This window comes from Aegilops tauschii, chromosome 5, assembly GCF_002575655.3.
Source record: "Aegilops tauschii subsp. strangulata cultivar AL8/78 chromosome 5, Aet v6.0, whole genome shotgun sequence".
Lineage (NCBI taxonomy): Eukaryota > Viridiplantae > Streptophyta > Magnoliopsida > Poales > Poaceae > Aegilops > Aegilops tauschii.
The window spans coordinates 572,716,091-572,743,687 of NC_053039.3; the positions used below are offsets into that span (position 1 = coordinate 572,716,091).

The 27,597-nt window shown below is 45.3% G+C and overlaps 5 protein-coding genes across 5 annotated transcripts; 4 read left to right on the top strand and 1 right to left on the bottom strand.

Moving 5' to 3' along the window:
- Positions 1–5,122: 5,122 nt before the first annotated feature.
- LOC109746376 (uncharacterized) lies at positions 5,123–10,579 on the top strand. The gene is made up of 4 exons (XM_040391300.2): positions 5,123–7,973; positions 8,070–8,267; positions 8,345–8,502; positions 10,466–10,579. The coding sequence occupies exon 1, from the start codon at positions 5,441–5,443 to the stop codon at positions 7,508–7,510; it is 2,070 nt and encodes a 689-aa protein (XP_040247234.1). The 5' UTR covers positions 5,123–5,440; the 3' UTR covers positions 7,511–7,973; positions 8,070–8,267; positions 8,345–8,502; positions 10,466–10,579.
- On the top strand, positions 9,531–11,909 carry LOC109746373 (pantoate--beta-alanine ligase). The gene is made up of 4 exons (XM_020305488.4): positions 9,531–10,114; positions 10,466–10,579; positions 10,835–10,969; positions 11,606–11,909. The coding sequence occupies exons 1-4, from the start codon at positions 9,533–9,535 to the stop codon at positions 11,726–11,728; spliced, it is 954 nt and encodes a 317-aa protein (XP_020161077.1). The 5' UTR covers positions 9,531–9,532; the 3' UTR covers positions 11,729–11,909.
- A 123-nt stretch (positions 11,910–12,032) lies between these two features.
- Positions 12,033–14,076, top strand: LOC109746368 (aspartyl protease family protein 2-like). The gene has a single exon (XM_020305483.4). It carries the CDS (start codon positions 12,337–12,339, stop codon positions 13,573–13,575), a length of 1,239 nt encoding a protein of 412 aa, XP_020161072.1. The 5' UTR covers positions 12,033–12,336; the 3' UTR covers positions 13,576–14,076.
- A 6,277-nt stretch (positions 14,077–20,353) lies between these two features.
- Positions 20,354–21,782, top strand: LOC109746369 (aspartyl protease 25-like). Its single transcript, XM_020305484.4, has one exon. It carries the CDS (start codon positions 20,371–20,373, stop codon positions 21,601–21,603), a length of 1,233 nt encoding a protein of 410 aa, XP_020161073.1. The 5' UTR covers positions 20,354–20,370; the 3' UTR covers positions 21,604–21,782.
- Positions 21,783–24,183: 2,401 nt separating this feature from the next.
- On the bottom strand, positions 24,184–26,223 carry LOC109746372 (noroxomaritidine/norcraugsodine reductase). The gene is made up of 5 exons (XM_020305487.4): positions 26,052–26,223; positions 25,695–25,902; positions 25,317–25,542; positions 25,041–25,147; positions 24,184–24,648 (listed from the first exon to the last, which is right to left on the bottom strand). Exons 1-5 carry the CDS (start codon positions 26,135–26,137, stop codon positions 24,484–24,486), a joined length of 792 nt encoding a protein of 263 aa, XP_020161076.1. The 5' UTR covers positions 26,138–26,223; the 3' UTR covers positions 24,184–24,483.
- Between the last annotated feature and the right edge of the window lie 1,374 nt (positions 26,224–27,597).

Below are 27,597 nucleotides of genomic sequence, written 5' to 3' on the forward strand. Positions count from 1 at the left end.
AATACATGTGTGAATACATAGACCACAACGTGTCCCAAGTAAGCCTCTAGTTGACTAGCTCGTTGATCAATAGATAGTCATGGTTTCCTGACTATGGACATTGGATGTCGTTGATAACGGGATCACATCATTAGGAGAATGATGTGATGGACAAGACCCAATCCTAAGCATAGCATAAAAGATCGTGTAGTTTCGTTTGCTAGAGCTTTTCCAATGTCAAGTATCTTTTCCTTAGACCATGAGATCGTGCAACTCCCGGATACCGTAGGAGTGCTTTGGGTGTGCCAAACGTCACAACGTAACTGGGTGACTATAAAGGTGCACTACGGATATCTCCGAAAGTGTCTGTTGGGTTGGCACGGATCGAGATTGGGATTTGTCACTCCGTGTGACGGAGAGGTATCTCTGGGCCCACTCGGTAATGCATCATCATAATGAGCTCAATGTGACTAAGGCGTTAGTCACGGGATCATGCATTGCGGTACGAGTAAAGAGACTTGCCGGTAACGAGATTGAACAAGGTATTGGGATACCGACAATCGAATCTCGGGCAAGTAACATACCGATTGACAAAGGGAATTGTATGCGGGATTGATTGAATCCTCGACATCGTGGTTCATCCGATGAGATCATCGTGGAACATGTGGGAGCCAACATGGGTATCCAGATCCCGCTGTTGGTTATTGACCGGAGAGGCGTCTCGGTCATGTCTGCATGTCTCCCGAACCCGTAGGGTCTACACACTTAAGGTTCGGTGACGCTAGGGTTGTAGAGATATGAGTATGCGGAAACCCGAAAGTTGTTCGGAGTCCCGGATGAGATCCCGGACGTCACGAGGAGTTCCGGAATGGTCCGGAGGTGAAGAATTATATATAGGAAGTCAAGTTTCGGCCACCGGGAAAGTTTCAGGGGTTATCGGTATTGTACCGGGACCACCGGAAGGGTCCCGGGGGTCCACCGGGTGGGGCCACCTATCCCGGAGGGCCCCATGGGCTGAAGTGGGATGGCAACCAGCCCTTAGTGGGCTGGGGCGCCCCCCATGGGGCTCCCCCCTGCGCCTAGGGTTGGAAACCCTAGGGTGGGGGGGCGCCCCACTTGCCTTGGGGGGCAAGTCTTCCCCCCTGGCCGCCGCCCCCCATCCAGATGGGATCCTGGCCGGCGCCCCCCTCCCAGGGGGCCTATATAAAGGGGGGAGGGAGGGCAGCATTATTACAGCCTTGGGCGCCTCCCTCCTCCCCTGCTACACCTCTCCCTCTCGCAGAAGCTCGACGAAGCCCTGCCGAGACCCGCTACATCCACCACCACGCCATCGTGCTGCTGGATCTCCATCAACCTCTCCTTCCCCTTGCTGGATCAAGAAGGAGGAGACGTCGCTGCACCGTACGTGTGTTGAACGCGGAGGTGCCGTCCGTTCGGCACTCGGTCATCGGTGATTTGAATCACGGCGAGTACGACTCCGTCATCCACGTTCATTGGAACGCTTCCGCTCGCGATCTACAAGGGTATGTAGATGCACTCCTTTCCCCTCGTTGCTAGTATACTCCATAGATGGATCTTGGTGAGCGTAGGAAAATTTTAAAATTATGCTACGAGTACCAACACGTGGGAGGGACATCGATACAACCTGTTCCTCCTAGAGCAGCACCGGCTGGCGCAGGGCTAGTTCTACGGCGAGTGCGGGGGCGAGAAGGCCGTGTCGGCCATAGCCGTGATGAACCCTAATTTCGTCGCAGAGCAGTGTGCCATCTATGATGTCGTCCGCGCTCAAGCCACTGCTCGCCAGAAAATAAGGATGGCAGGATACGGGCATAATTTTGTGCCCACGGGTAGTACCCTACCCTACCCGTTAAGTCATGGGTAGGGCACGGGTATAGCATTTCACCCATGGATATACCCATACCCTACCCGTTTATACTAAACATGTGAACCTTACCCATGATAAACAAGTGTACCTATTTTAAAGTTGTGTTGTGAGATTGTGAACCTATGTTAAAGTTGTCACCAATTATCATTTTGAATTGAGATAATTGTCATGTAGCCATCTATCTACTATTGAGTTGAGATCAATGTTTTTTTCCTCAAATGTGTTATAGATGAATATAAAATTGTGAATAACTTGTATACTGTTTGATCTACCCATTGGGTACCCAATGCAAATGGGTACCCATCGGGTATGGGTACGGGTAAAGTTTCGTACCCATGGGTACGGGTATGGGTAAATTTTTGTACCTATTGACTATACAGGTATGGGTATGGTATTGCTCTACCCGCCCCATACCCTACTCATTGTCATCCTTACCAGGAAACGACCGCCGCTGAGGCGCAGCTCTGGGCGATCGCAAAGGAGAACAAGGTCAGTTGCGTCTCCTACGTGTCGCCAATGAACCATCCGGCGGCCCGGCGGGACAACAACAGCCCGGTTAACTGAACAGTCCAAGTCAGCGTATATAATTGCCCAACAGGAGGCGCGGGTATCGCGCGCAGCCAACTTCTCCCGGGTATAGTCCCACCTCGTCTGTGAGAGGAGATGACGCAAAGATTTCCAACTATATAAAAGGTGTTGCTGCTGCATTTGAATCACAACTACTGAAAACTATACCATAATGAATTTTCAGTTATCTATTTTAAATTACAATTTTTGGTTTTTGTTTGTCTAACTGAATTAAAAAATTAACCAGATGGTAAAAACCAAAATTTTGGTTTATACCGAACATCCACTCCTAGTTGCCGGTTTTAAATTTTTTAAAAAAATCATAGTTTAAAGAAAAGTCCACAAGTTTAAATAAGTTTATCGATATGATAGAAGTACACGAATGGAACAAAAAGTCCATGAAATTGAAAAAAAGTTTATCGATTTGAGAAAAGTACATAAATGTGCCAAAAAGTTCAGGAAATTGAAAAAAAAATAAGCACTTCTGTAGGATTTTTTTTCAAATCGATGAACGTTTTCAGTTTTCTATTTTTTTCCAAATTCGTAAACTTTTTTTCAAATCGATGAACTTTTTCAGTTTCACGGACTTTTTTGTCCTTGGAGCTAGGGGTGGGCATAACAACCGACAAACCAAATACCGAACATAAAGAACTATTTTTTTTTGTTTTTTGTGTTGGTGTTGGAAAATTTCTGCCACATGTTCGTGTTATAATATTTATTACTGTACATAAAAATTATTTGCATTTTCAAAAAATTGTTCACTATTTCATAAATTGTTCTTGTTTTCAAATTTGTTCCTTTTTCATAAATGTTTGAGATTCCCAAAAAAATGTTCGCATTTCACAAATGTTTGACATTACAATATTTTGTTCAGAAACTTGAAATGCTCGCGTTAAAAAAATATTTATTTATTTTCAGAAAGAAAATCATGTTTGGAATTTAAACAAGTTTAATCTGTTTGCGGCTGATGGTTCATATACACTGGGCTGCCTTTTTAGACACCAAACCTCTGCAATTATAGTGGCTAGCGATGCATTTTACTAGCAAGAGGTCCTTTTTTAGAGAAAAAAAAACTTGCAAGAGGTCCTTTGTTCAATTCCCCGCACAGACTTGGGTTTTGGGAATTTCTGCTAACTGCCTTTTAAGTTTTGCTGCCCTCTTCTCTTTCTTTAAGGGTTGCATTGCAAGCCTAACGCAAGAACTGCGGTGGTTAGCAAACTGCGCTTACTTCCACCAGGTATTGTGTTCGAATCCCAGCCCCAGCGCACAATTTTTTATATGTTTTTTCACCTTATTATGTGGTTCTATGTACATACAGCTCTGCCACGTACGGAGGTGTGTATACCTTATGACTATACTGCTTTTATACGGTTTGGGGGGGGGGGGGGGGGTGGTCTATCGAAGCATGGCTCAAGTAAGAAATAATCATAAAGGACATCACACAATGCTCATATATACGTACATCATAACATGTCTACGTATTGTCTATATACAAAAAAGATCTTACTCATCACAACAGCTATATACAACATGTATAGGCAGAAATCAATGCTTGTATGGATGGTGAGCACTGAAATCACGACGCTCATATATACATTGTAACATCACTACGTATCAAGTATATACAAAAACAAATCATATTCATCACATCTCCTATATACATACATCATACCATCACATCATCTATACATCTACGTACCATCTATGAATGCATCTCACCATCTATATAGAAAACAAAACGACGGTGCTGCGCCGACTTAGTCCGCGTCAGCGTGAGCTGCATCTCCTCCCCGTCACTGTCCACGCGAAAGCTGTGGTCCTTATCCCCAAGGTCCATGGCGTCCAAGCGGTGGCGACGGCGAGGCAGTGAGCAGCTGGAGGGTTGGCGGCGGCGGCGACTAGCGATCCTTGAGGAGGCAAGGAGATGAGGAGATGGGTAGGATATCAATCTCCGTCCTAAATATGGAACACGATCGATCACGTAATTATTATTTACCTAAGGAGAAAGAGAGAGATATGAGATTCCTTCTATCATTCCATCTAGAGATGTTTTTTTGAGCGAAAATCATTCCATCTACGTGCGTGTGTGTGAGCAAGTCATGTATCTCGATCGTCGGCTACATAGAATGATTTTCCTCTCAAGTCACAGCCACTCAATGTGAATCATCTTATATCCTTGAAAGCTCTCTTGTACAGAATCCAGGCAAAGCTTTGTTCTGCTGAACATGCAATTCTGAAAATTGTTACACCGAGACATTGCTCTTGGTGAGTTCACACGGCCAGAATTCTGAAATCCTCACACGAGCCGCGTTTTATGCAGTATTTTTTTTAATTTATTTGTTGAATTTTGTCTCCTAATATTTGGTTTCATTCAGGGAAACTTGTGAAGGAGCAGCTGCATAAAGGCTTGGAATGTGTTGTATCACACCACCACAAAAGCAAACAAATATAAGACGTTTTAGGTAGCAAGTGTTCAATGCGGAAATCCATTTTGGGTCTAGGGAGCACATGCTCCTGCATGCCAAAAATGGATTTTACAAATGTCAATTTTTTTTAAAAAATGGATGTTTTTAATTCATTGTCCCGTCCGAATGGCACATGAAAATTGTTACACCGATACATTGCTCTTGGTGATTTCACACGGCCAGTGTTCTGAAATCCTTGCGGATTATATGCAGTATTTTTTAATTTATTTGTTGAATTTTCTCTCCTGATATATTTGGTTTCATTCAGGAAAACTTGTGAAAGACAGCTGCATAAAAGGCTTGGAACGTGTTGTATCACACCACCACAGAGCACATGCTCCTGCATGCCAAAAATGGATTTTACAAATATCATTTTAAAAAAATGGATGCTTTTAATTTATTGTCCTGTTCGAATGGTACATGCAAATTTTCAGAGGGAAAACTTAAGCATTTTGACCCGTGAAAAGGAAACAAGCCGAAGACCGATGAAGCACTGTTATCCCATATGACATGAAAATTGTCGAGCACACTTAGCTACGCTAATATGAACATCTACAAAAAAAGTCAGAATCTTTTAAATTTATTTACTACTGTATTTATTTTGATTTTGCTCTGTTGCACAAACATGTTGAATTCTGAGTACAGGTCAGAAGTGCAGAGATACTGCAGAAAATCGAGCCGTTGCCACTCTCACTTCCTTTATTCCCGTCAGACGGCGGAGCCGAGCATGTCCCGCGCCTTTCTTCGCCGGCGCCGGCGCCGGCGGCTGCTCCTCCGCCCCTCGCTCCACACCGTCTTTCTCCGCCTCCATGGCGCCCTGGCGAACCGCACCGCCCCCGCCCGCCGCGACCTCCACAGCGCCGATGACCAGGCACGCGCGGTGCTCGACGAGAGGCCGCACCGGGACGCCGTCGCCTACGCAGCCACGGCCCACCTCCCGCCAGCGGAGGCGCTCTTCCGCCCGGCGCCCGCGTCCGCCCGCGGCCCCCATCTGGACGCCATGATGCTCGACGGGTACGTAAAGGCCGGCCACGTCGACCGCGCCCGCAGGCTGTTCGACGGAATGGCGGTCAAGAGCGTGGCGGCGTGGACCTGCCTGGTCTCCGGGTACTGCCGCGCCGGGCGCGTCGACGAGGCGCGCGCTCTGTTCGACGCGATGCCGGCCCGCAGCGTCGTCTCGTGGACGGCCATGGCGCAGGGGTACGCGCGCAGCGGGATGCTGAGGGGGGCGAGGGAGCTGTTCGACCAGATGCCGGAGAGGAACGTGGTCACCTGGACGGTCATGGTGAAGGCCTACGCCGACCACGGCCACTTCCAGGAGGCCGTGGAGCTGTTCGACAGGATGCCCCAGAGGAACCCGTATTCTTGGAGCGCCATGATCTCCGGTTTCCTCCGTGCTGGGAAAGTGGATGAGGCGGTTCGGCTGTTCGAGAGGATGCCGGATAGGAATGTGGTTTCTTGGACCACGATGGTCACTGGCTTGGCGCAGAACGGTCGCGTTTCGATGGCAAGAGAGTTCTTCAACAGAATGCCGAGAAACAAGGACATTGCGGCGTGGAATGCGATGGTCACTGCTTATGCCAGTGATGGCCAGATGAACGAGGCTCAGAGATTGTTTGATTCGATGCCCGCAAAGAACCTGGTGAGCTGGAATGCCCTGATCCATGGCTATGCCAAGGACGAGCGTAAGGATGAAATCATTGGTTTATTTCTTCTCATGCTCCGGTCAGCAGTATCTCCTGACATCACCACATTGATCAGTGTCTTGGTTACAGCCAATAGCACAATTGAAGTTGGGCAAATCCATGGCTTCGCTACCACACGAGGTCTCCTGTCAGACACCTCCTTAGGAAACGCTCTGCTCACCATGTACTCAAGGAGTGGCGACCTGCGCTCTGCCTGGCAAGCTTTCAAGATGTTACAAGAGAAGGATGCCATCACATGGACATCGATGATGCAAGCCTTCGCCAACCATGGCTGTGCCTCCTACGCGCTGCAGGCCTTTGCTCAGATGCTGCGACATGGATATAAGCCCAGCTCAACCACCTTCACCGCAGTGCTGTCAGCCTGCAGCCATGCCGGTCTTGTCGACAAAGGCCGGGCAATCTTCGCATCAGTTCACCGCTACGGGCTCGAGCCAACAATCGAGCACCACACCTGCCTTGTTGACATCCTCGGCCGTGCAGGGCATGTGAGGGAAGCAATGAAGATCGTTGCCGCCATGCCATTGGATACACATGACGATGCTGTCCTGAGGACGCTGCTGGGGGCCTGCATGATGCATAATGAGGTGGATGCAGCAAGGGAAGTGGGGGAGGCTCTTGCCAAGTCTGACGGCCCCTCTGGTTCAGATTCAGATGGCTACTACAAGGTTCTGGCCAATGTGTTTGGGTCAGGTGGGAGGTGGGAGGAGATGGCAGGTGTGTGGAAGGCTATGAAGGGGAGCAAGGTGAGGAGGACGCCCGGGGTTAGCCAGATAGTGGTGGATGCGAGGACCCACATGTTCTTTTCCAGGGATCAGGGGCATCCACAGTGTGCAGAGATATATGAGATGCTGGACGACGCGCTTGTCCCCCAGATGATGAAGAAGGATCGACCGACTGAAACAGTGTGAGCTGATCAATGCAGTTGCAAACTTGCACCCGCTGATCGATCTCTTTGATTTTTTTTCCAGGGTAATCGATCTCTTTGATGAACAGGCCCATTTCATCCCACACACAATGCTTTGACACATAGTACAGATATATGAGAAGCTGGACGACACGCTTGTCCCTCCGCTGATGGTTAATTTGATAAAATACCACATTGTACTTTCCTGACAGAAAAGAGGAATGCCAACCTAGAGCCCTGTGTGCACGGAACTCCTGAATTCCTGAACCACAAGAAATCTGGAACTGTTTTTCAGAATTTATTGATTGATGTATGTGTTGGTGCTGATATATACACCCATCAGATTCCGCTTCTTGTCTGGGATTTTGGTGGGAGGCATGTTTGGTGCTGTCGCTTTTGCTGCGGGTGCTGGAGATCTCACTGGGGTCTGTTGGCAATCAATGAATTCAGAGATAAAGCATGAGAAGGTCTCAAAAGATGGCATTCAGGCCTGTTTTTCCAGATACTGCTCTATACTTCTATGTAAATTTACTAATACTGTATTTGTGATCTGATATTCACAGGGAGAAAAGGGAAGAGCAAAAGGCCAAGAGGATGTTGCTCTTGGGGTTGAATGTTGCTGTGCTGTTGTTACATAACCTGAAGGGATCTTTGAAAGATGGTCCATTGGCAATAGATGAACCGGCATGTGTAGAAGGTGCTGCTGCTTTTCAGTGTACACCAACAACATTGAAAGCCAGCCCAGGGCCTGTGACTAGAAGGTATTTTTTTTAACCTTTTTGCTCCACTAAATCTTACTTTTAATCTTCCTAAGAAATGCAAGTGTTTATATATGCAGGCAACTAGCCGCAGCATCTCAGAGCCAGGCAGCTACTGTATTTCTCTTACAAGGAAATGTAAAGAAAGTGGCCAAAAGGATGGCCCCAAAGAAGATGTTGCTGTTGGGCTGAACTGTTGCTGTGGTGTTGTTACATAATCTGCAAAGCACAGAACCAGGTGAGTTTATTATGTAACTAGTCACTCACTTTATGCTTTAGTTAAATGTGGATCTGGATTGTTGAACTACATGATGATTATTATGTGCCGTTTGCTGTCATAGACAACTAGTAGTAGTCATCATGTGTGTTCTGGTGATGCTTTTGCTGCAATTTCCTGTGTGCTATTTGGTGCCCCAAAATGAGGCAAGGTCATGTCAATTTCTTGCTGCCAAAATAGCAATGGAATCACTAGTAGCAATTAAGGTGTGATAATAACACCAGGGTGGTAAATAACATGTACTGTAGGCGGAATTATTCAGCACGAGCCGATGAACATCTGGGATGACCCCCTTCCCTTTGGTTGCTGCTAGTTCTCCTCCGACTCGTCGTCGGTGACCTCCTCTTCGTCCTCGGCGTAGCCCCTGGCCACGTACTGGTCGACGAGGGCCCGCTGGTAGGCCGCGACCTTGTCGGCTCCATCCATGGCCGCGGCGTAGAACTCACGGGACCACCTGGGACGCCTGGCCAGCTCGTCATCGGGGATGGGTATGGGCCTGTAGGGGCTCGCGATCATATGCTCCATGAGCGCCTGCGTTAGCCGCGTCTTGACCACCTTCTTCTTCCCGGCCGTCGACTTCGTGCCCGGTGAAAGGCCTATGGCCGCCAGCGCCTCCGTCATCTCCTTCTTCCTCCTCAGGACCTCCCCCCCCCTCCGGCGCCTCCCTCTCGAGCACAGCGGTCTCCGGCGCGCTCGCCGCCGACCTCCTGCTGTTGGGGCGGCGACGGGCCCCCATCGCCCGCGGTCGCTCGAGCCCTAACCGGAGGTGAGGAAGGCCCGGCGATCAGGTGCGCATTGGCATCGACCGACGGAACGGAAGCAACGTGACGGTTCGCTGTCTTGTTTTTTGAATAAAAAACACTTCTTTCGCTCGATTCGGTTCCCCCGCAAGCCGCCGCAATCTTATCATCTTCCCCGTCGCCTCCAAAACTTTGACTTCCGCTTCCGCTTGGACTCATCTGACCAATTTGACTGCTCTGCTCCCGATCCCATGGCGGCGGCGGCGGGCGAGCCGGAGGTGATCCGGGACAAGGCGGCGATGCGGGCGTGGTCGCGGCGCCAGCGGGCGGAGGGAAAGACGGTGGTGCTCGTGCCCACCATGGGCTTCCTCCACGAGGGCCACCTCTCGCTCGTGTCCGCCGCGGCGGCCGTGCCCGGCCCCGTCGCCGTCGTCGTCTCCATCTACGTCAACCCCAGCCAGTTCGCCCCCACCGAGGACCTCGCCACCTACCCCTCCGACCTCGCCGGGGACCTCCGCAAGCTCGCCTCCACCGGCGCCGTCCACGCCGTCTTCAACCCCCCAGACCTCTACCACCGCGGCGCCGCTGTCTCTGGCCGCCGCGCCGAGGCTCCCGCCGGCGCCGCTGCCTCTTCCTGCCTGGAGGCGGGCGGGGACGGGCACGAGACTTGGATCCGGGTGGAGCGGCTGGAGAAGGGCCTCTGTGGGGCCAGCCGGCCAGTGTTCTTCCGTGGGGTGGCCACCGTCGTCGCCAAGCTGTTCAACGTCGTTGAGCCCGACGTCGCCATGTTCGGGAAGAAGGATTACCAGCAGTGGCGCCTCATCTGCCGAATGGTAAGTAGCAACAGATGTGCAAAATGAGTGACAATGTGCAGTCTGAATATGCTTCTTCAGTGCAGCTGTCAGCTTGATTTACATATATCAAGCACATAGTTTTTGGCCCATTTGATGTCCTTGATCATCTTTGATAACCTGACACATTCTTTTGGGTAGTGCATAATGCATAATGTACACAATGTTGAATTGGGGAGCAGTTTTTGCTCCATTTCAGTACTCATTTTAGTCTGTTTCTGTTTCGATGCTTCATGCCTTCAGTTCCGTTTTCCAAATGCTAATTCCATCAGCTCAGAGTATTTCAATTGCTTCAGTTACTGAGATTGTGAGATATGCTCATGCTGTTTTCAGGTTCGTGACCTTGATTTTGCCGTAGAGATAATAGGATCAGAAATAGTGCGAGAAGCAGATGGTCTTGCCATGAGCTCTCGCAACGTCCACCTCTCGCCTGAGGAAAGGGAGAAGGTTTGTCTTCTGCACAAACTGACACTGCTTTTGCACACTTGTATTCTGACTTTCGAAGGGTGCATTTACAAAAGACAGCAAAATTTTAAATTTCTCGCAATGCCTTACATTTATGATTGTCTTTGTATTATTATTGTTTTGGGTAATCCACAAAGACAAGACTAAGCAGTTGATACATGTCATGGAACAAACAATTATGATGCTCCTATATATGATGATATATAATCTGTCTTTGATAATCGTTTTTTTTTGTAGGCATTATCCATTAGTAGATCACTGTTAAATGCTAGAACTGCTGCGTTGAATAATAGCAACAGTGCTAGCGAACATATAAAGGATCAGATAGTGCAGACGCTGACTGAAGCTGGCGGTCGGGTTGATTATGTTGAGGTAATGTTGAAACCTTTTTTTTATTCAAGTGTCCTTAGTGTTTTCTGTAAATCAATTTATCTAGTGATTGACTTCTCAAATAGACACTATCATAGTGTCAAAAAACGTCTTACATTTTGAGACAGAGGGAGTAGCTCACTGTGATTCACTTCCTTTCCTGTTGTGATGCTGATGCTGGTTGTGTCCTAGAGAACCTTTGAAATCTCCATGATGTTAGCTATTGTTTGCATTTGCTGCACCGGAGATCCTAATATCAGCATAATAATTTACACATTTCTTCTGGAACAATGTACCACTGTTTAGATAAACCGTTCGAGTTTTGGTTATTTCAAAAACAAATAATGCTATACTGAGCATCTCAAGTAGTATAACTTTTTATGGTCCCTTTTTGTTGTAACAATGGTCCTGGTTGTTTCCTGGAGAACCTTTGAAACCAACATGGTATACTTGTATAATTTGTAGCACCAGACAGTCCAATTCAGCATAATTAGCTGTTTTATTTCTTAGAACAGCATACCGCTGATTTTGGTAAAAAGAATAAAACTAAGTGGGGCATCTCAGCTTCTCAGCAACATGTTTTTACTGATCATAATAAATTTCTGATTTGTATTGAATGAATCTGTGATGCCAACGCAGATTGTGGAGCAGGAAAGTTTGGTACCTGTGGAGACGATCGACCGCCCTGTTGTCATTTGTGTCGCCGCATGGTTTGGAAAGGTTAGATTGATCGATAATATCGAAATTCATATACAATCCTGAGGATTTTGCTGTCGCCTTGTATACGTATCTCATGAAGTATCACCAATCTGTATTTCTGTCAAAAATAAGAATGATGTTGTACAATGTAAGTTTGTAACAACCACGTACAGAGAACTTGCAAAATCTTCGATAAATGTCTTCATTTATTGTTTCAATGATAGATATGTTGCTATGCCAAAAACATGTTAAATGTTTGGACCACCAGAAGGGATTCTAGCTTTATAAATGAATGGAATCCATTGTCAGGATACCCAAATCCTTTAGAACAGTATTCAAGTGTTGAAGAGGCAGTGATACTCAAGTGCACCGGCATTTATTGTTTGGATGATAAATGTGTTGTTTAAATTGAAGTCACTAATTCCTGCCTTGCTGCTATTCCAAACATCTGTTAAATGTTTGGGCCAACAGAAGGGATTCTAGTCTAGCTTATAAATGAAAGGAACCCATTGGAAGGATACCCAAATCCTTTAGATTAGATCAGTTTCATGTCAATCAATGGCATTCATCTTCAAGAATACCTGGTATATATAAGGGTGCGATCTGCTATATATCCATACAAGAACAAGAAGCATAGAGCCGCTATTATATGCTTGAATTCCTGAGCCACCATGTTCAAGTTACTTGCAGTTCTCCCAGTGCTCTTCTTGAGTTTTGCAATGTCATTGGCGCAGCCAGCCAATGTGACTGGCCTAAGCTTCCAGCTTGTCGCCCTTAGTCGGGTACCTGACTGGGATGCCGGCAATGGCTCTTCCTACACCGCCGAGGACCTGCGCCCATTGGCCTTGATGCCGTCCGACTATGTGCATGGCGTGTTCGTGTCAATCGGCATTGGACAAGGCGGCAGGCGGAAGGTCCTTGCGCTCGACACCTCCGCCAGCACGTCATGGGTGATGTGTGAGCCGTGTCACCCACCACTGCATCAAGTTGGCAGACTCTTCTCGCCAGCCGCGTCACCCACGTTCCGTGGTGTCCACAGCAATGACCCTGTCTGCGTCCCACCTTACCACCGCCTCCACTCGGCCAACGGGTGCTCCTTCGCCTTCCCTTCCGCCACCGGGTATCTCGCACGCGACACCTTCCACCTGCGTCATAGCGGGCGAAGTGCTGTGAAGTCTATTTCCGATGTGGCGTTTGGTTGTGCGCACACCACCATTGGGTTCTACAACGAGGACATCCTCGGCGGGGTGCTCTCCCTCAGCACCACGCCACTCTCATTCTTGACTCAGTTTGGTTCGCGTGCCGGCGGGAGGTTCTCCTATTGCCTCCCTGATCCCACCACCTCGCGCAACCCCAGCGGCTTCATCCAGTTTGGCATAGAAGTCCCAAGCCTGCCGCGGGACGCCCACACGACCACCCTCACCGCGAGTGCCTCGGGCTACCACCTCAGCCTCATCGGCATCAGCCTAGGGAACAAGCGCCTTGACATCGAAAGACATGTCTTCACCAGGCACGGCTGCAGCATCAACCCCGCCGAGACCATCACCAAGATCGTGGAGCCAGCGTACCTTGTCGTGGCGAGAGAGCTGGTGGCGCAGATGAATGAGCTAGGATCAAAGCAGGTGAAGGGGCCGCGTGGCGGCCCGCTAGTCTTCAACAAGATTTCCAGGACGGCGCGGACACGGCTCCCCAGCATGGTGTTCCACTTCGCGGATGGCGGTGACATGTGGTTCACGGCGGGGAAGCTGTTTCTTGTGATTGGCACGACAGCACGGTTCTTGGTCGAGGGCCATGGTTCCCACCGGACGGTGATCGGCGCCGCGCAGCAGGTGAACGCACGGTTCATCTTCAACGTCGCTGCGGGGAGGCTGACCTTCGCGGAGGAGCTGTGCAGTAGGGATGCAGCGTAGGTCTGTTCATGTTGTATTCTGGAAAATAATTGCCAATTCACATTCATAGAGTCAATGAAAACAGCATCTATCGAAAAAAAAAATCAGAACTTCCAAAATTGGATGAGAAGGGATGGATCTTCCAAAATGCTCCCCACACCCTGTCTGCAGTAATTTTCAAGGTAGTTGAGGTGACAGGGCCAGCTTCTTGCATCCTGCCATACAAACAAAAATGTTGCACTTGACTTGAGACCTGGCTAAGTTGCGTTCAATGACGAATGCTGCCTGTTGCCTTTCAGCGTATAGATCTTAACTTGCATATTATTTGCTCTTGCACTCCTCACACTACGAAGGCATTAACCTCCATGGAAATCTTTTTTCATCTCTTCCACTGGAGATCTGTATGTAGTACAGTAGCTTTTACTGGAACGATTGTCTTCTGAAACCTGAAATGAAATCCATGATAATGTTTGCTGTCATTGAACCTCGATTGGGATACAGTAACCACTTCTTGCATTAGTTTTCCTATTATCAAATATGTACTATTGATTTCGTCTGGTGTGTGGCCGCCTGATACCGGCGTGCTGTCCTATTTAGGCATGCTTATGTTTTCTTACTTTTGGTTCGTCTTAGCTGATCTGGTCTTTCCTTATTTGTCTGTTGAGATGGTGTTTACTTTTGGTTCGTCTTAGTTGATCTGGTCTTTCCTTATTTGTCTGTTGAGATGGTGTGTGAGAAATCGCATGAAGTGTCTTCTTGTTTGGTGATCTTACTGGTCTTTGTAGTTCTTTTGGCATCGGTTTTTACCTGCTTTACTTTGCTGTTTATCGTGCTCAGATTATTTTTCATGTTAGATCTGAGGGTGCCGAGGGTTTAGTGTTGTAGAGATTCCTGATATGTCTAGAGGCTATCCATATTGATAATCTGTATATGTAATTTGCAAGTGATGTATAATGTATGCTGCATATAAATTTTTCACAAGTAACTGCAATTTCAGGGCAATGCCAAGATTTGTTGTCTCAGAAGAGCATATATTTCTATGATGCATGCACGCTTGTATATGATGTGCTATATGCCGAATTTTCTCCTGTTGCTTGCATACAAACGAAATATGATCCTGTTGCTTGCATACAAATGAAATATGATCCTGTTGCCTGCATATATATGATCTCTTTTGACAACATGATCTGCAACTTTGACCACCACGCATTGCAGATTTTGAAACAGTACAACTTTGACTGCTGTCTGAAATGGCTACAGCGTCTTAAAAAAGTGAACAGAGGGAGTAGATGACAACCAGTATGTGAGATATGCAAAGTATAGAAAATAAAGCCCCAAGTTGTCAGTTTTTTATGTAGTGTTATTTTACATGCAAATGAATTGATTATTGCTGGTTTCACTGGCACATATCTGAGCTGACCTACCGTTATCGCAACCAGCACAGCCGATTGATTGATTGATGATGCCTTTTGTTGTTGAATTGCTCATGTTCCTGGTCTGCTTATGTGTGTTAGAATCCTCCACAGTGGGAGTAACATAGGTAGTAACATCACACATATCTAGATAAAATAGATGATGTGGCAAGCAATAAATGAAGAAAGAGAGACATGTAGTAACATAGCTAGTTACTACTAGTATGAGTAACATCACACATATCAAGACAAGATGAGTCTATAGCCTAATAAATGAAGTGTTGCATGTTACCACACATATGTTACTCCCCACTATAGAGGTAGTAACATTTGCATGTTACTACTCTATGTTACTACCCATTGTGGCTAGTCTCACCGTCTCACACTAGGATAGCCCTTCCTGTCATAATTGATAGGGCTTGTGTGCTACGCAATACATGGCAATTAGGTGCTTCACCTCTTAGTTATAGTGGATGCTCTGTTTCCGGTGAGGCTGAGATGTGCACATGAAACTGCACATAGACCACCCTATACACTCTACTGCTAGACAATCACTCTTTATACGGCCATTTCGCCTGTTGTTGATATTCTCCTTCCAAATGCTGTTTTTTCTTTTGCGAGGCCTTTGAAATGCTCTTTACATGCCTTTGAAATGCTCTGTTGTCTACTAGCAGAGGTGAATACTTTATAAGACCGACATGATAGCTATCATATTGCCATTCAGTATGAAATTACAACCTGTAGGCACCGGCGTGGAATACGTGTAATTACAGTTTTACATGGCCGGGGGATTGTTATTGCAGTTCAGTAATGTGGTTAGAAAGATCATGCATCAATATTAAGCAAGTGTGAAGGAGAACGTGTGAAGGAGATGTTTATGCAAATCATAAGTTCACGGATCATAAATCTATTAAGCAACATGTTATCTCCAGAGCATGTGAAGGAGATCGCAGTTTTACAACTGAAATGCATGATGTGTGACTATCAAGCTATTATGCATGTGTTGTATGCTGCCTGTAGAATTTGTGCTCTCACCTGAGTATCTTGGTTGCACTTGCATCTAATATAACGATCTGCGTCAACAGTGGCACTTGTTAGCACATACTCCCTCCATCCCAAAATAAGTGTCTTTGATTTAGTTATTTTGGGCAGGAGGGAGTAGATCTGAACCTGCATATTGTTTGCTCCTGCACTCCTCAACTTGCAAAATTACTTTCCTCCACACAGATCTTTTTTCGTCTCTTCCATTAGATGGACTGTATGTAGCAATTCTTACTGGAGTTATTATTGTCTGCTGGAACCTGGAGTGAAATCCATGAGAACATTCTGCTGTCAGTACTGAACCTCAATTGGGATACTGTAACATCTCCTTGCATTACTTCTCTTGTCTATATGTACTATGATCTTGTCTGGTGCACGGCCGTCTGCTACCGGCGTCCCCCACCGGGCCTATCTGCTATGATGTCCTATTTATTTAGGCATTCTCGAGTTTGGCGGAAGACATACTTTTTTGGTCATCTTGCTGCTGTTCATATTTGCTTGGTATTGGCTTTTCCCCCTTGCTTTGCTCTGCTGTCTATCGTGTTCAGATTGTTTTCCTGTTCTTTTTATCCTCTTGTGTTAGGTCTTAGGGTGCCGAGGGTTTAATGTCGGAGAGGTTCCAGATGTGTCTACAGGCTATCCGTATCAATAATCTGTATATGCAATTTGCAAGTGATGTAAGACGTATGCTGCATACAAGTTTTCTCCTGTAACTATGCAGTTTCATGTCAAGGCCAACATCTCTTTCTCAAGAGAGCACATATTTCCCAGATGCACGCAGACTTGTATATGATCTGGAATATGCTGAATTTGCTCCTGTTGCTTGCATACATATGAAATGTGATCCTGTTTGCATATATATGATCTCTTTTGACGACGTGATCTGCTAGATGTGAACTTTGGAACACCACACCAGTCCACCATTCAGTGCAGATATTGAAACAGCACACCGTTAACCTGATACCACTGCTGGTTAGATGACAAGTAGATACGTAGAAAGTAAAGCTCCAAGTTGTCAGTTTTTTATGTAGTGTTATTCCACAGGGAAATAACTTGGTCATTGCTGGTTTCACTGCACATATCTGAGTTGACAATCACAACCAGCACAGGCGGTTGACTTATCGATGTTGCTTTTTGTTGCTGAATTGCTCATGTTCCTTGTTGTTAATGTATCTAGAATCCTTCACTTCACTATCTCACGGTTTCATAGTCCTTCCTGTCATAATTGATATGATTTGTGTGCTAAGCAATGCATGGCAATTATTTGCTTCACTTCTTGGTTAGTGGATAACTCCGCCTATGTCTTCTAGGCATAGCCGGTCCCAAGCCCGGATAAAGGAGGAGGGTTGTGATAGGCTTGGCGAGCCAACATAAAAACTAGCCAGTCCCATAGGTATGAAACCCATTTGAGCGAGAGTAGTACTAGGATGGGTGACCTCCTGGGAAGTCCTCGTGAAAGGGTTTCATATCTAAGGGTTGTGATAGGCTTGGCGAGCCATCGTAAAAACTAGCCAGTCTTTTGGGTATGAAACTCATTTGGGCGAGAGTAGTACTAGGATGGGTGACCTCCTGAGAAGTCCTCGTGAAAGGGTTTCATATCTAGCCTACCCCAACTTGTTTGGGATAAAATGCTTCGTAAAGTAAAGTAAAGTGCTTGGTTAGTGGATGCTCTGTTTCCAGTCAGGCTGAGATGTGCACATAAAACTACACATAGACCACTATATTCTACGGACAACTCTCTTTATAGGGCCACTTCGCCTATTGTTGATATTGTCCTTCCAAATGCATTTTGTTGCGAGGGCCTTTGAGGTGCTGTATACATGCATCATTTACCCCCCCCCCCCCCCCCCCCCCCCCCCCCCCCATATTGTCATTCAGTATGAAATCACAACCTGTAGGTACTGGCTTGGAATATGTGTAATTTCAATTTACCGGATAGGGGAAACGCTATTGCAATTCAGTAATGTGGTTAGAAAGATCATGCATCAATATTTAGCAAGTGTGAAGGAGATGTTTCATGCAGGTCATAAGATCAAATGTCATAAATCTATTAAGCAACATATGTTTATCTCCAGAACATGTGAAGTACATTACAAGCTATCCCTAGCTGGGCGGCTGGGATACCCACAACCACTCAGGGCATGGGAAATGTTATTGCAGTTAAATAACGTGGTTAGAAAGATCATGCGTCAATATTTTTAAAGAATCAAGAAAGTGTTAATGCAGTTAACTAAGGTGATTACGAACCGCACGAGACACTTGGTAATTAAAAACATTGTGATCGTCACCATAAGGATGATTATATCTTCCATGCCTGAATAGCTCTGCCCTAAATAGCTAAAGGTAAAACTACAACCATGCCCAGCCAGCCATGAGATGAAGTCAATTGACAACCGTAGCACAAGGACAAATATTTCAGGAGAATTACAACTTACATTTTGCAAACCAAAATTGAGTTGTTAAAAATTATGTGGTCTAATAACCTGAACTTGTCAACCTACCATGAATTTGAATTTCTCATGAAATGCACATGAATAATCCCAATAATATACTCCCTCCGTCTGGAATGTTCTAGATACATCCATTTCTGTCAATTTCTGCGACAAGTATGAGACCGGGGGAGTAGGTACTAGAACTACTTATTTCCAGCTTGTGCTAACATATTAAATAGTTCCCCACAAGAAACATCTACTCCCTCTGATCCAAAATAAGTGTCGTTGTTTTGAAATAACCTTAGTTCAATATTGCAACACTTATTTTTGGATTGAAGGGAGTATTAAATAGCATGTTTGGTGTTTATCTCTAGAGCATGTGTTTCTTTTTTGTGAACTATCTCTAGAGCATGTGAAGGAAATGTTTGTGTAAGATCATGGGTTATCTCCTAGGCCCAATTTGTCGACCTAGCTGCATGTGGCCTGTTTTCCTCTGTTCACAGGAGCTATGTCGTGCCTACTGCAAGACGGAAGCTTATCTCGCCTCTGGCGCGAGCGCAGGCTGGCCCATAACATGTGTTCCCATAGCTTCTGGGAGCTGTTTTGGGAATCAGTTCGGACCAGTTTTATAAGCTTCCACATGGCTTTTTTTTTCTTTTTGTTTTTCTGTATCAGTTTTGTCAGGTTCTTTTTACATTTTTTTCTTTGTTTTTTTGCTCGTCTTTTTTCTTTCTGATTTTTATTTTCCAAATAGATGCAGACTTGTTTCAAGACATTGAACAATTTTCGTATACATATTATTTTTTAAAACTACACGTTGAATATTTTTTCAAAATGCACATTGAACACTATTCAAATACATGGTGAACATTTTTTACACACATTCCACATTTTTCATAAATGCTTTCAACATTATTTTAAAACGTCCAAACATTTGTTAAGAGTTACTCCCTCTGTCCCATAATATAAGAACGTTTTTAACACTAGTGTGGTGTTAAAAACGTTCTTATATTATGGGACGGAGGGAGTAGATCATATTTTTAAATGTCACGAATATTTTATAAATGGTAAGAGATATTGTTTTTAAAGTACGTGAATTTTTTAATATTGCATAAACATTTTTGGAATTGTGTAAAGATTTTTTTGTTATGAACAATTTTTAAGGTTTCATGATTCTTAAACAAATGTACAGTTTTGAAAATGTTACACACATTTTTTTTAAATGTACAAACATTTTCAATGACCGTGAGAAAAAGAATGTTAACACACCCATACTATTTTTATAATACATGGTAAACTTTTTTAGAGCATTTCCCATATACATATCTATATTTTAGAGCATTTTATGAATTTAAATATAAGTAAGAATATAAGAACGCAAAAAGCCTCACGCTTAAATAAAAAAGTCAAATCAATCACTAAGAAAAACAGAATAAAAGTCGCTCTGTACACTTTAAGACTGCAACAACCATATACAGATAACTGATATCCTTGATGAATGTCCTTTTTTGTTGTTCGCAATGATAGATGTATTTTTTGGATTGAAGTCACTAGTTCCTTCTTGGATATCACTCCATTAATGCGAAGATCACATTAAATTTATAGACCAACAAAAGGCCCATAAATGAAACGAATCCATATTCAGGAATGCGAAGATAACACTAAATTTATAGACCAACAAAAGGCGTTCTAGCCCATAGATGAAACAAATCCATATTCAGGAATGCGAAGATCACATTAAATTTACAGACCAACAAAAGGCATTCTAGCCCATAAATGAAACGAATCCATGTTGAGGATACTAACAAAATCCTTTAGAACAATTTGTCCCATTTAATGGAGTGGCATCCAAGCAGAAAATCTATACAAGAACATCCAATATAAAAGGGTGTCAATCCATCCAGGAATAAGAAGCACAAAAATAAGCAACCATGTTCAAATTACTTTCAACACTTGTTCTCCCAGTTTTCTTCCTGAGCTTTGCCATCGCATGGGCGAATCTGAGCAACACGACGGGCCTAAGCTTCCAGCTAGTCGCCCTTAGTGGGGCGGTCCCTGACGGGCATGCCAGCAATGGCTCGGCCTACACCACCGAGGACCTGCGTCTGCCGATTTCAACATCGGCCCGGTATGCTTACGGCGTGTTCGTGTCGCTCGGCACCCGGGAAGGCACCAGGCTGAAGGTCCTCGGCCTCGACACCGAAATCAGCACATCGTGGGTGATGTGCGAGCCGTGCCACCCGTCGCCGCCGCAGGTCGGCAACCTCTTCTCACCAAGCGCGTCGCCCACATTCCACGGCGTCCACAACAACGATCCGGTTTGCACCACACCCTACCGGAAGACGGCTCACGGCTGCTCCTTCCACTTCTCTTCCATCACCGGGTACCTCTCGCGCGACACCTTCCACCTCCGCACCGGCCGAGCGGGCGCGGTCAGGGAGTCTATTCCTCGTGTTGTGTTCGGTTGCGCACACTCGTCGACCGGGTTCCACAATGACAACACCCTTGGCGGGGTGCTGTCCTTGAGCCACCTGCCGCTCTCGCTCCTGACACAACTTGGTGGGCACGCCGGCGGGAGGTTCTCCTACTGCCTCCCCATGCCCACCGTGCACAATCCCCATGGCTCCCTCTTGCTCGGCGCGGACGTCCCAAGCCCTCCACCGCATGCCCACACGACCAACCTCGTCATACATCCCGGCGTCTCAGGCTACCACCTCAACCTCATCGGCATCACCCTAGGGTACAAGCGTCTCAAGATCGACAAGCGTGTCTTCGTCAGCCATAGCTGCAGCATCAACCCAGCGGAGACCATCACACATTTCGCAGAGCCGATATACCTTGTAGTGGAGAAAGCATTGGTGGCGCGCATGAAGGAGCTAGGGTCGGACCCGGTGAAGGGGCCACCGGGCGGCCCGCTCTGGTTTGACCGGATGTACATATCGGTAGAGCAGCTCCCCAACATGGCGTTTCACTTTGAGGGCGGCGCCGAGCTGTGGTTCACATCGGATCGGCTGTTTGAGGTGCACGGCATGAATGCACGGTTCATGGTCGCGGGCCGTGGGTACCGCCGGACGGTGATTGGCGCGGCGCAGCAGGTGAATACGCGGTTCACGTTCGACGTCCCCCGCGGGAAACTGTCCTTCGTGTCGGAGGTGTGCAACTGAGATGCATGTGGCAGCGCAGCCTAGCTTTGTTCTTGTTGTATTTCAGAAAATAATTGCCAATTTGCATTCCTATATCATATTGCCGAATGAGTAGTGTTATTTCCAACTTGAAGTACGTTCGTATGGACGTTTTGTTAAATTTAAAAGATATGCAAGAATATGCAGCTATGTAGCGGAAATCCAACTCGGTGTCCAGGCTCATCTGCTCCCACTCAGAAAAAATATCAAAATAAATACTAGAAAAATTCAAAAAAATCCAATTTTTTTGTGGGTGGTAGATAATTTGATGCGTGAGGTCCGCTCTAAATTTCAACTCATTCGGACATCTGAGCAACTCTCGGCAAAAAAGACAAATCAGGCCAGAACAGTGCGTGAACAGTAAACATTTTTACCGACCCCGATTTTGTCTTTTTTGCCGAGAGCTGCTCCGATGTTCAAATGCGTTGAAATTTGGAGCGGACCTCACGCATCAAATTATCTACCACCCACAAAAATTATAATATTTTGAATTTTTCTAGTATTTGTTTTGATTTTTTTCTGAGAGGAGGTGCAGATGAGCCCGGGAGCAGAAACTCCGCGTCCGCTATGTAGGCACTATTGTGGAATGTCTCCCTGAGGTCACGGTTCGCTACCTGTGCAGTACTGCCATATAATGCTCTCGATGCCTTGATCATTAATTATTAGTTGATCCACGCAAAAACAAAAGAAGCTATTATTGATTTTTTTTTGCGGGAGCTATTATTGATCATGATCGACAAGTTTAACTATATACTAAATTTTGTGTGAGGGTTGGCCTAGTCGAGTCGCTGGGTTGTGCAAATCTTTACCTGCTTGCCCCGAGCACTATACTTGTCGTGCAGGAAAAGTAGTGGCTGCACCCTGCACCTAACTTGGGTGCACCCACACAACAAACAGTAAATTTGAAAAAAATAAAAAATTGCAACAGCGGTGATTATGAGCAAATGTTTTAGGAGCTGGCAAAGTTTGGTCACCAAAAACGTCAAAGTTTGCTCTGCACCGAAGTTACTGTTCACATGTTTTCAGCACAATTTTTTTTTACAAAGCTCCCCTGATCTCATTTCCCCACCAAATTTTGCAAGCACCTAAAACATTTGGTCATAATCACATACAGAAAGTTTCAGATTTTTTGTAAATGTTTTGCTAAGTTTTGATCATGGGTGCACCGGGGGTGCAATGTCCCTAGGTGCACAAAAACCAAACTCTGTCGTCCTTAAATACACCGTTGATCTCGCTGTTCACAGCACACAAGTAATCAGTCCAGCTTCAATCAATGGCAGCTCTAAAACAGCAATAGCTACAAATACAATTCTCAATAAAAAAAAGGCAAGGTTTAATATGTGCTTATGTAGGTATTGTCAAAGGATTATGTGTCGCGTGTGAAAAAGACAAAATCCGGCGCTAAAAAATGCTTTTCACAAGACATCCTTTTGTCTTTTTTACACAAGCCATAAAAGATGCAGGTCTTCTCTGAAACTTGACTAGCACACATATAATGTCGAGATGTATACGCCAATTTTTTTATAGGAATTTTTTCACACTTTAAAATATATTTTTTCGCGTGCAGGAGTGCGCGCTCCCGGGAGCATCAACGGATTTCCGGTGGGTGCAGCTACTACATTACAATATCACTCCTTATACAGGACTAGCCCTGGTTGAGTAATTTATGTACCACGAACGATGTACTTTAATAATTTATGATGATCTCTCCAAGGAGGCACAACCTTCTCGGCAAATGTCCCTTTTATTAAGAAGACCTCCCGGTCGTGAGGCTTATCCAGAGAATGTTTTTTTATTTGCATTCACATCTTTTAAAAGGAGCCGCTAAATTAAATTCTCTCTTAGACGAAGGAAGTATGACCGCTTTACTAATAGTTGAGACTCAATCTGCAAACATATCTGTCTATATTCCTACTAATGTAATCTCCACTATAGATGAACAAATATTCTTATCTGCGGATCTATTCATCGCTGGAATTCGACCCCGTGGGTATTTTTGTTTCAACTAAAGGATTCGCGGCTCAGATTAAAGCCATGACACAAGCAGCTGACAAATCTTAATTGGAACTAGCTCAATTCGTAGAGTTACAAGGCTTTGCACAATTCGCCTCTGCTCTTGATAAAACAAGATAGAATCAATTGGCAGGGGCTCGATGATTAAGGGAATTGCTTAAATAGTCTCGGGCAAATCCTCTCTCGGTGGAAGAGAAAATAGCTACTATTTATACCGGAACAAGAGGATATCTCGATTCGTTAGAAATTGTACAGATAAATAAATTTATGGATGAGTTTCGTAAACACCTAAAAGATATTAAAACTCAATTTCAGAAAATTATATCTTCTAGCAAGACATTCACATAGCAAACAAAAACCCTTTTGAAGGGGCGTTAAGCTGAGGAACAAGGCCCACGTGCTTGCATGATCCAATATCTTATCACATTTGGGTGTGTAGGTATATGCTGCCCGTACGTTGGGTGGTTCAATTCGGTCACGGAAAAATATTGGGTGGTCGAATTGCTTATTAGAATATTATATGACCCTTTCAAGGTTTTAAGCGAAGGATGCTCTCATCTTAAGCTTATAATAATATATTTTACAACTCTAACTGAATAGTAGCCCCCCATCCATATTCGTACCAAAACCAGCATGACTCATATATTCAGTACAAATGAGGCCCAAATTTGCACATTCATACGTACTTTGTCCCGTGAAATGTGCCAAGGTGTCCACAATGATGCCACTTATTAGTTGGCATAATTTACTTAGTTTTTATTTATTTTTGCTCCACTCTCCTATGGATGTATTTTCCAAGTAATCAAGAGCTTATAAAGCGGTCCAGACCTGATTCGGGGGAATTGATAGTTAAGAACTAATAGTTCGACCACCATCGATGCAAATGACTTGGCCGGTGATAAAAGAAGCTGCCGGCATGCATAGGAATGACACTGCTGTGGCGATCTCCACCGGCTTGCCGCTCCGTCCCAGCGGGGTCTTCAAGTGCTCTTTCTTCATAAACTCGGTATCAATCTATGAATCGACAATAACCAATTGTTATCCACATTTAATTTTAAAAGGATGTAAAAATTGCTAGCAGTTTGAAAAAAAGGCTTCTAATTTCTTGGTTGGAGAGACTACAGAACAAGCTATGCTATACAGTTTTTTTGTCTGTGAATTAGCGATTTGCAATATAAATCTGACAAGCTCTTAATCTTGTATCATAGTGAAAACAGCGCTAGCACTTGTTTCGGTCTATTAAGAGATGGCTATTTTTTGGTGCAAATAATACATCGTTTGGAATATTTTAATTTTTCCCTCCCAATATAAAGCGACTTATTATCTCATAAAATATCTATGAAATATGGTTTAAATTTCATTTATTGTTGTTTAAACAAGGAAAATGCATGCTAGGGGCTACTTACATCTTTAATCATATCGGTTGTGATAAAACCTGGGGCGATGGCATTCACACGAATCTTGTCGGGGCCCCACTCAGTGGCCAAACTCCTCGTAAGCTGGTGTATTGCACCTAAATAATAAAGGAGAAATACAACCATCCAAAAAGAAGATTCGACTTAATTTTAGGTACCAAGTAATATTTTAAAATTCATAAAACGATGGACGCACTTTGTTCGGATGATTGTATAAAAACAAATGTCATTATTGTATATTTGGCAATTCAGTACACATGTAGATACCTTTGGTGGTAGCATAGATTGTGTAGCCTGCAAAGCCGATTGAGCCTCCAATAGAGGACATGTTGATGATGGTGCCTCCTCCGGCAATAGAAGCGTGTAGGAGAAGAGGGTGTGCGAGTTGGCTGAGATGGAAGGTTGACTCCAAGTTGGTGGTCATCAGATTCGAGTATTCCTCCGCTGTACATCCAACAGTCGGCTTGTAGAACAATTGTGCCGCATTGTTAACCTATATTAATTGGATGAAGGGAGATTTTACTAACTCAGCATAATGACGCGTCGAGGCATCAAATATAGAACTTACTCCCTCCGTCTCATAATATAAGATCGTTTTGCAAACTACATGGCATGTTTAACTTCCATATATAGAACGTAACTTACTAGTATGTCGAGCTTGGAGTCGAAGGTTTGTCGGACCGTTTCCATAAGCCTCTCCCTGTCGGCACCTATGGACACATCACAGACAGAGACGGTGACCTGGAGGTTCTTCTCCTCCCATCGCCGGCGGCACTCCTCCAGCTCCTCCGTGTTCCGGGAGCAGGTGTGCACCCTCGCCCCAAACCTAGCAAGCTCCTCCACGATGGCATGTCTATTCGAGGATAACGTAAGATGAGGGCCGGAGTAACATGTAAAGAAGACTACTAATTGTTGCGGTCAAAAAAAAGAAGACTACTAATTGCATTTGTAGAATGAATAGCAGAAGAAAGGCATGCGTGCATGTGTGAACATATGATATACCCTATCCCTTTGCTGCCGCCGGTGACGAGCGCGGTGGCGCCGGCCAGGCTCCACATCTCCTCCCTGCTCCCGCAGTCAGCAGCCATCTCGTCCGGCCCTTAGCTCTGTCGCTCGCTCAAATGAGAGAATCGTCTGTTGGTTGTTGCCACGGACAGCTAGGTAGATCCATTTTATAGCTAGGACAGGAACCCATTAAGCTGTCACGCAAAAGAATTCAACAAATTAAGCTGTCAACATCTCCGACGATGAATGTATTTCACCGCTTGTGGCCAAAGATACGGCCGGCCGCCGTTATTGTGACATGCCGCTACGCCAACATAATTTGCAGGTGATAACATTGTATATATGCCGAATGACGAACCAGCTTTGCAGGCGATACCATTAACTATATATACGGCCAGCGACGAACCAACAGTGAAAGATGGAGACCATTATCATAATGACTTGGTCGGTTTGGAATTTTCAAGGGCATCAAGCCTAACCTATTCTTAGGGCCAGCAACGACCGAGAATTATACACAGGCTTCTGTGGTGTGTGCTCTTAAATAATCTCATGCTCCACGTGCTCCATGTTGTCATGGGCAATGTTTCCGAGCTTTATTGAGGTCCCAAAGGAGCTCATGACATCATCGCTCTCGATCGTGATCAACAATTGGAATTCCCCCCTCATTGGGCCATGGAAGGGTGTGTGGTCGCCTATTCCAATGACTGTGCCTTTCATCTACATCGTCGACACTGCTTTTCTTGAAGGCAAAGCTTTAAGTGATCACTCTTGCAAAAGAAAAGCTCTATTCCAAAAAAAGAAGGGAGAAGCTCTATTCATCTATCCGGACGTTCGGGCGCACCAAGTGTTAGGTTGATGTCCCCTCCATCGTGCATGCAATTTTACTTTTTACCTTGGGTGACCATGACGGCGTATAATTTCCATGAACTTAGGGTGAAACAAAAAGGAAAAGGTGAACATGCACTAGTAGAAAAAGGGCCATTTGTCCCGGTTCATAAGGCCCATCTGTCCCGGTTGGGGAACCGGGACTAAAGGGTCGTTACTAATGCCCTAGGCCTTTAGTTCCGGTTTTTATACCAACCGGGACAGATGTGCCTCTACGTGGCCGCTCCGGCGAGTCCAGGCAGGAGGGCCTTTGGTCCCGGTTGGTAGCACCAATCGGGACCAATAAGCTTCCACGCGTCAGCATTTCAGGGGCTGTTTTTTTTTTGAAAGGAGATGGTTTTGGGGGTTAATTTAGGTTCTTATAGGTAGCTAATAGAGCGATGTGTCCTCTCTTATCTCCATGCTACTGCTACTGCTATGCCTAAACATGACTTAGATTGAAGTGAGACAACATGTGGTGCATGTCAAAAATAATACTAATCCTAACTTGATCAAGTTTGGATTGTACTACTTTCGACATGCACCACATGCATATTGCCTTTACTTCAATCCAATCCATGTTTATTTCACCCACAGATATATAATAACTCTTCATGCTTGCATCATGCATCATCATAATAACAAGTCCTACTAATCATCATCATACAACTTCTACTCG

Coding starts and splice junctions, on each gene's coding strand:
- LOC109746376 (XM_040391300.2), top strand. CDS start 5,441: ATGAACATCTACAAAAAAAGTCAGAATCTTTTAAATTTATTTACTACT.
- LOC109746373 (XM_020305488.4), top strand. CDS start 9,533: ATGGCGGCGGCGGCGGGCGAGCCGGAGGTGATCCGGGACAAGGCGGCG. Junction 10,580..10,834: donor CGCCTGAGGAAAGGGAGAAG/GTTTGTCTTCTG, acceptor TTTTTTTTGTAG/GCATTATCCATTAGTAGATC. Junction 10,970..11,605: donor GTCGGGTTGATTATGTTGAG/GTAATGTTGAAA, acceptor ATGCCAACGCAG/ATTGTGGAGCAGGAAAGTTT.
- LOC109746368 (XM_020305483.4), top strand. CDS start 12,337: ATGTTCAAGTTACTTGCAGTTCTCCCAGTGCTCTTCTTGAGTTTTGCA.
- LOC109746369 (XM_020305484.4), top strand. CDS start 20,371: ATGTTCAAATTACTTTCAACACTTGTTCTCCCAGTTTTCTTCCTGAGC.
- LOC109746372 (XM_020305487.4), bottom strand. CDS start 26,137: ATGGCTGCTGACTGCGGGAGCAGGGAGGAGATGTGGAGCCTGGCCGGC. Junction 25,903..26,051: donor GGCGGCAGCAAAGGGATAGG/GTATATCATATG, acceptor ATCCTCGAATAG/ACATGCCATCGTGGAGGAGC. Junction 25,543..25,694: donor ACTCCAAGCTCGACATACTA/GTAAGTTACGTT, acceptor CAATTAATATAG/GTTAACAATGCGGCACAATT.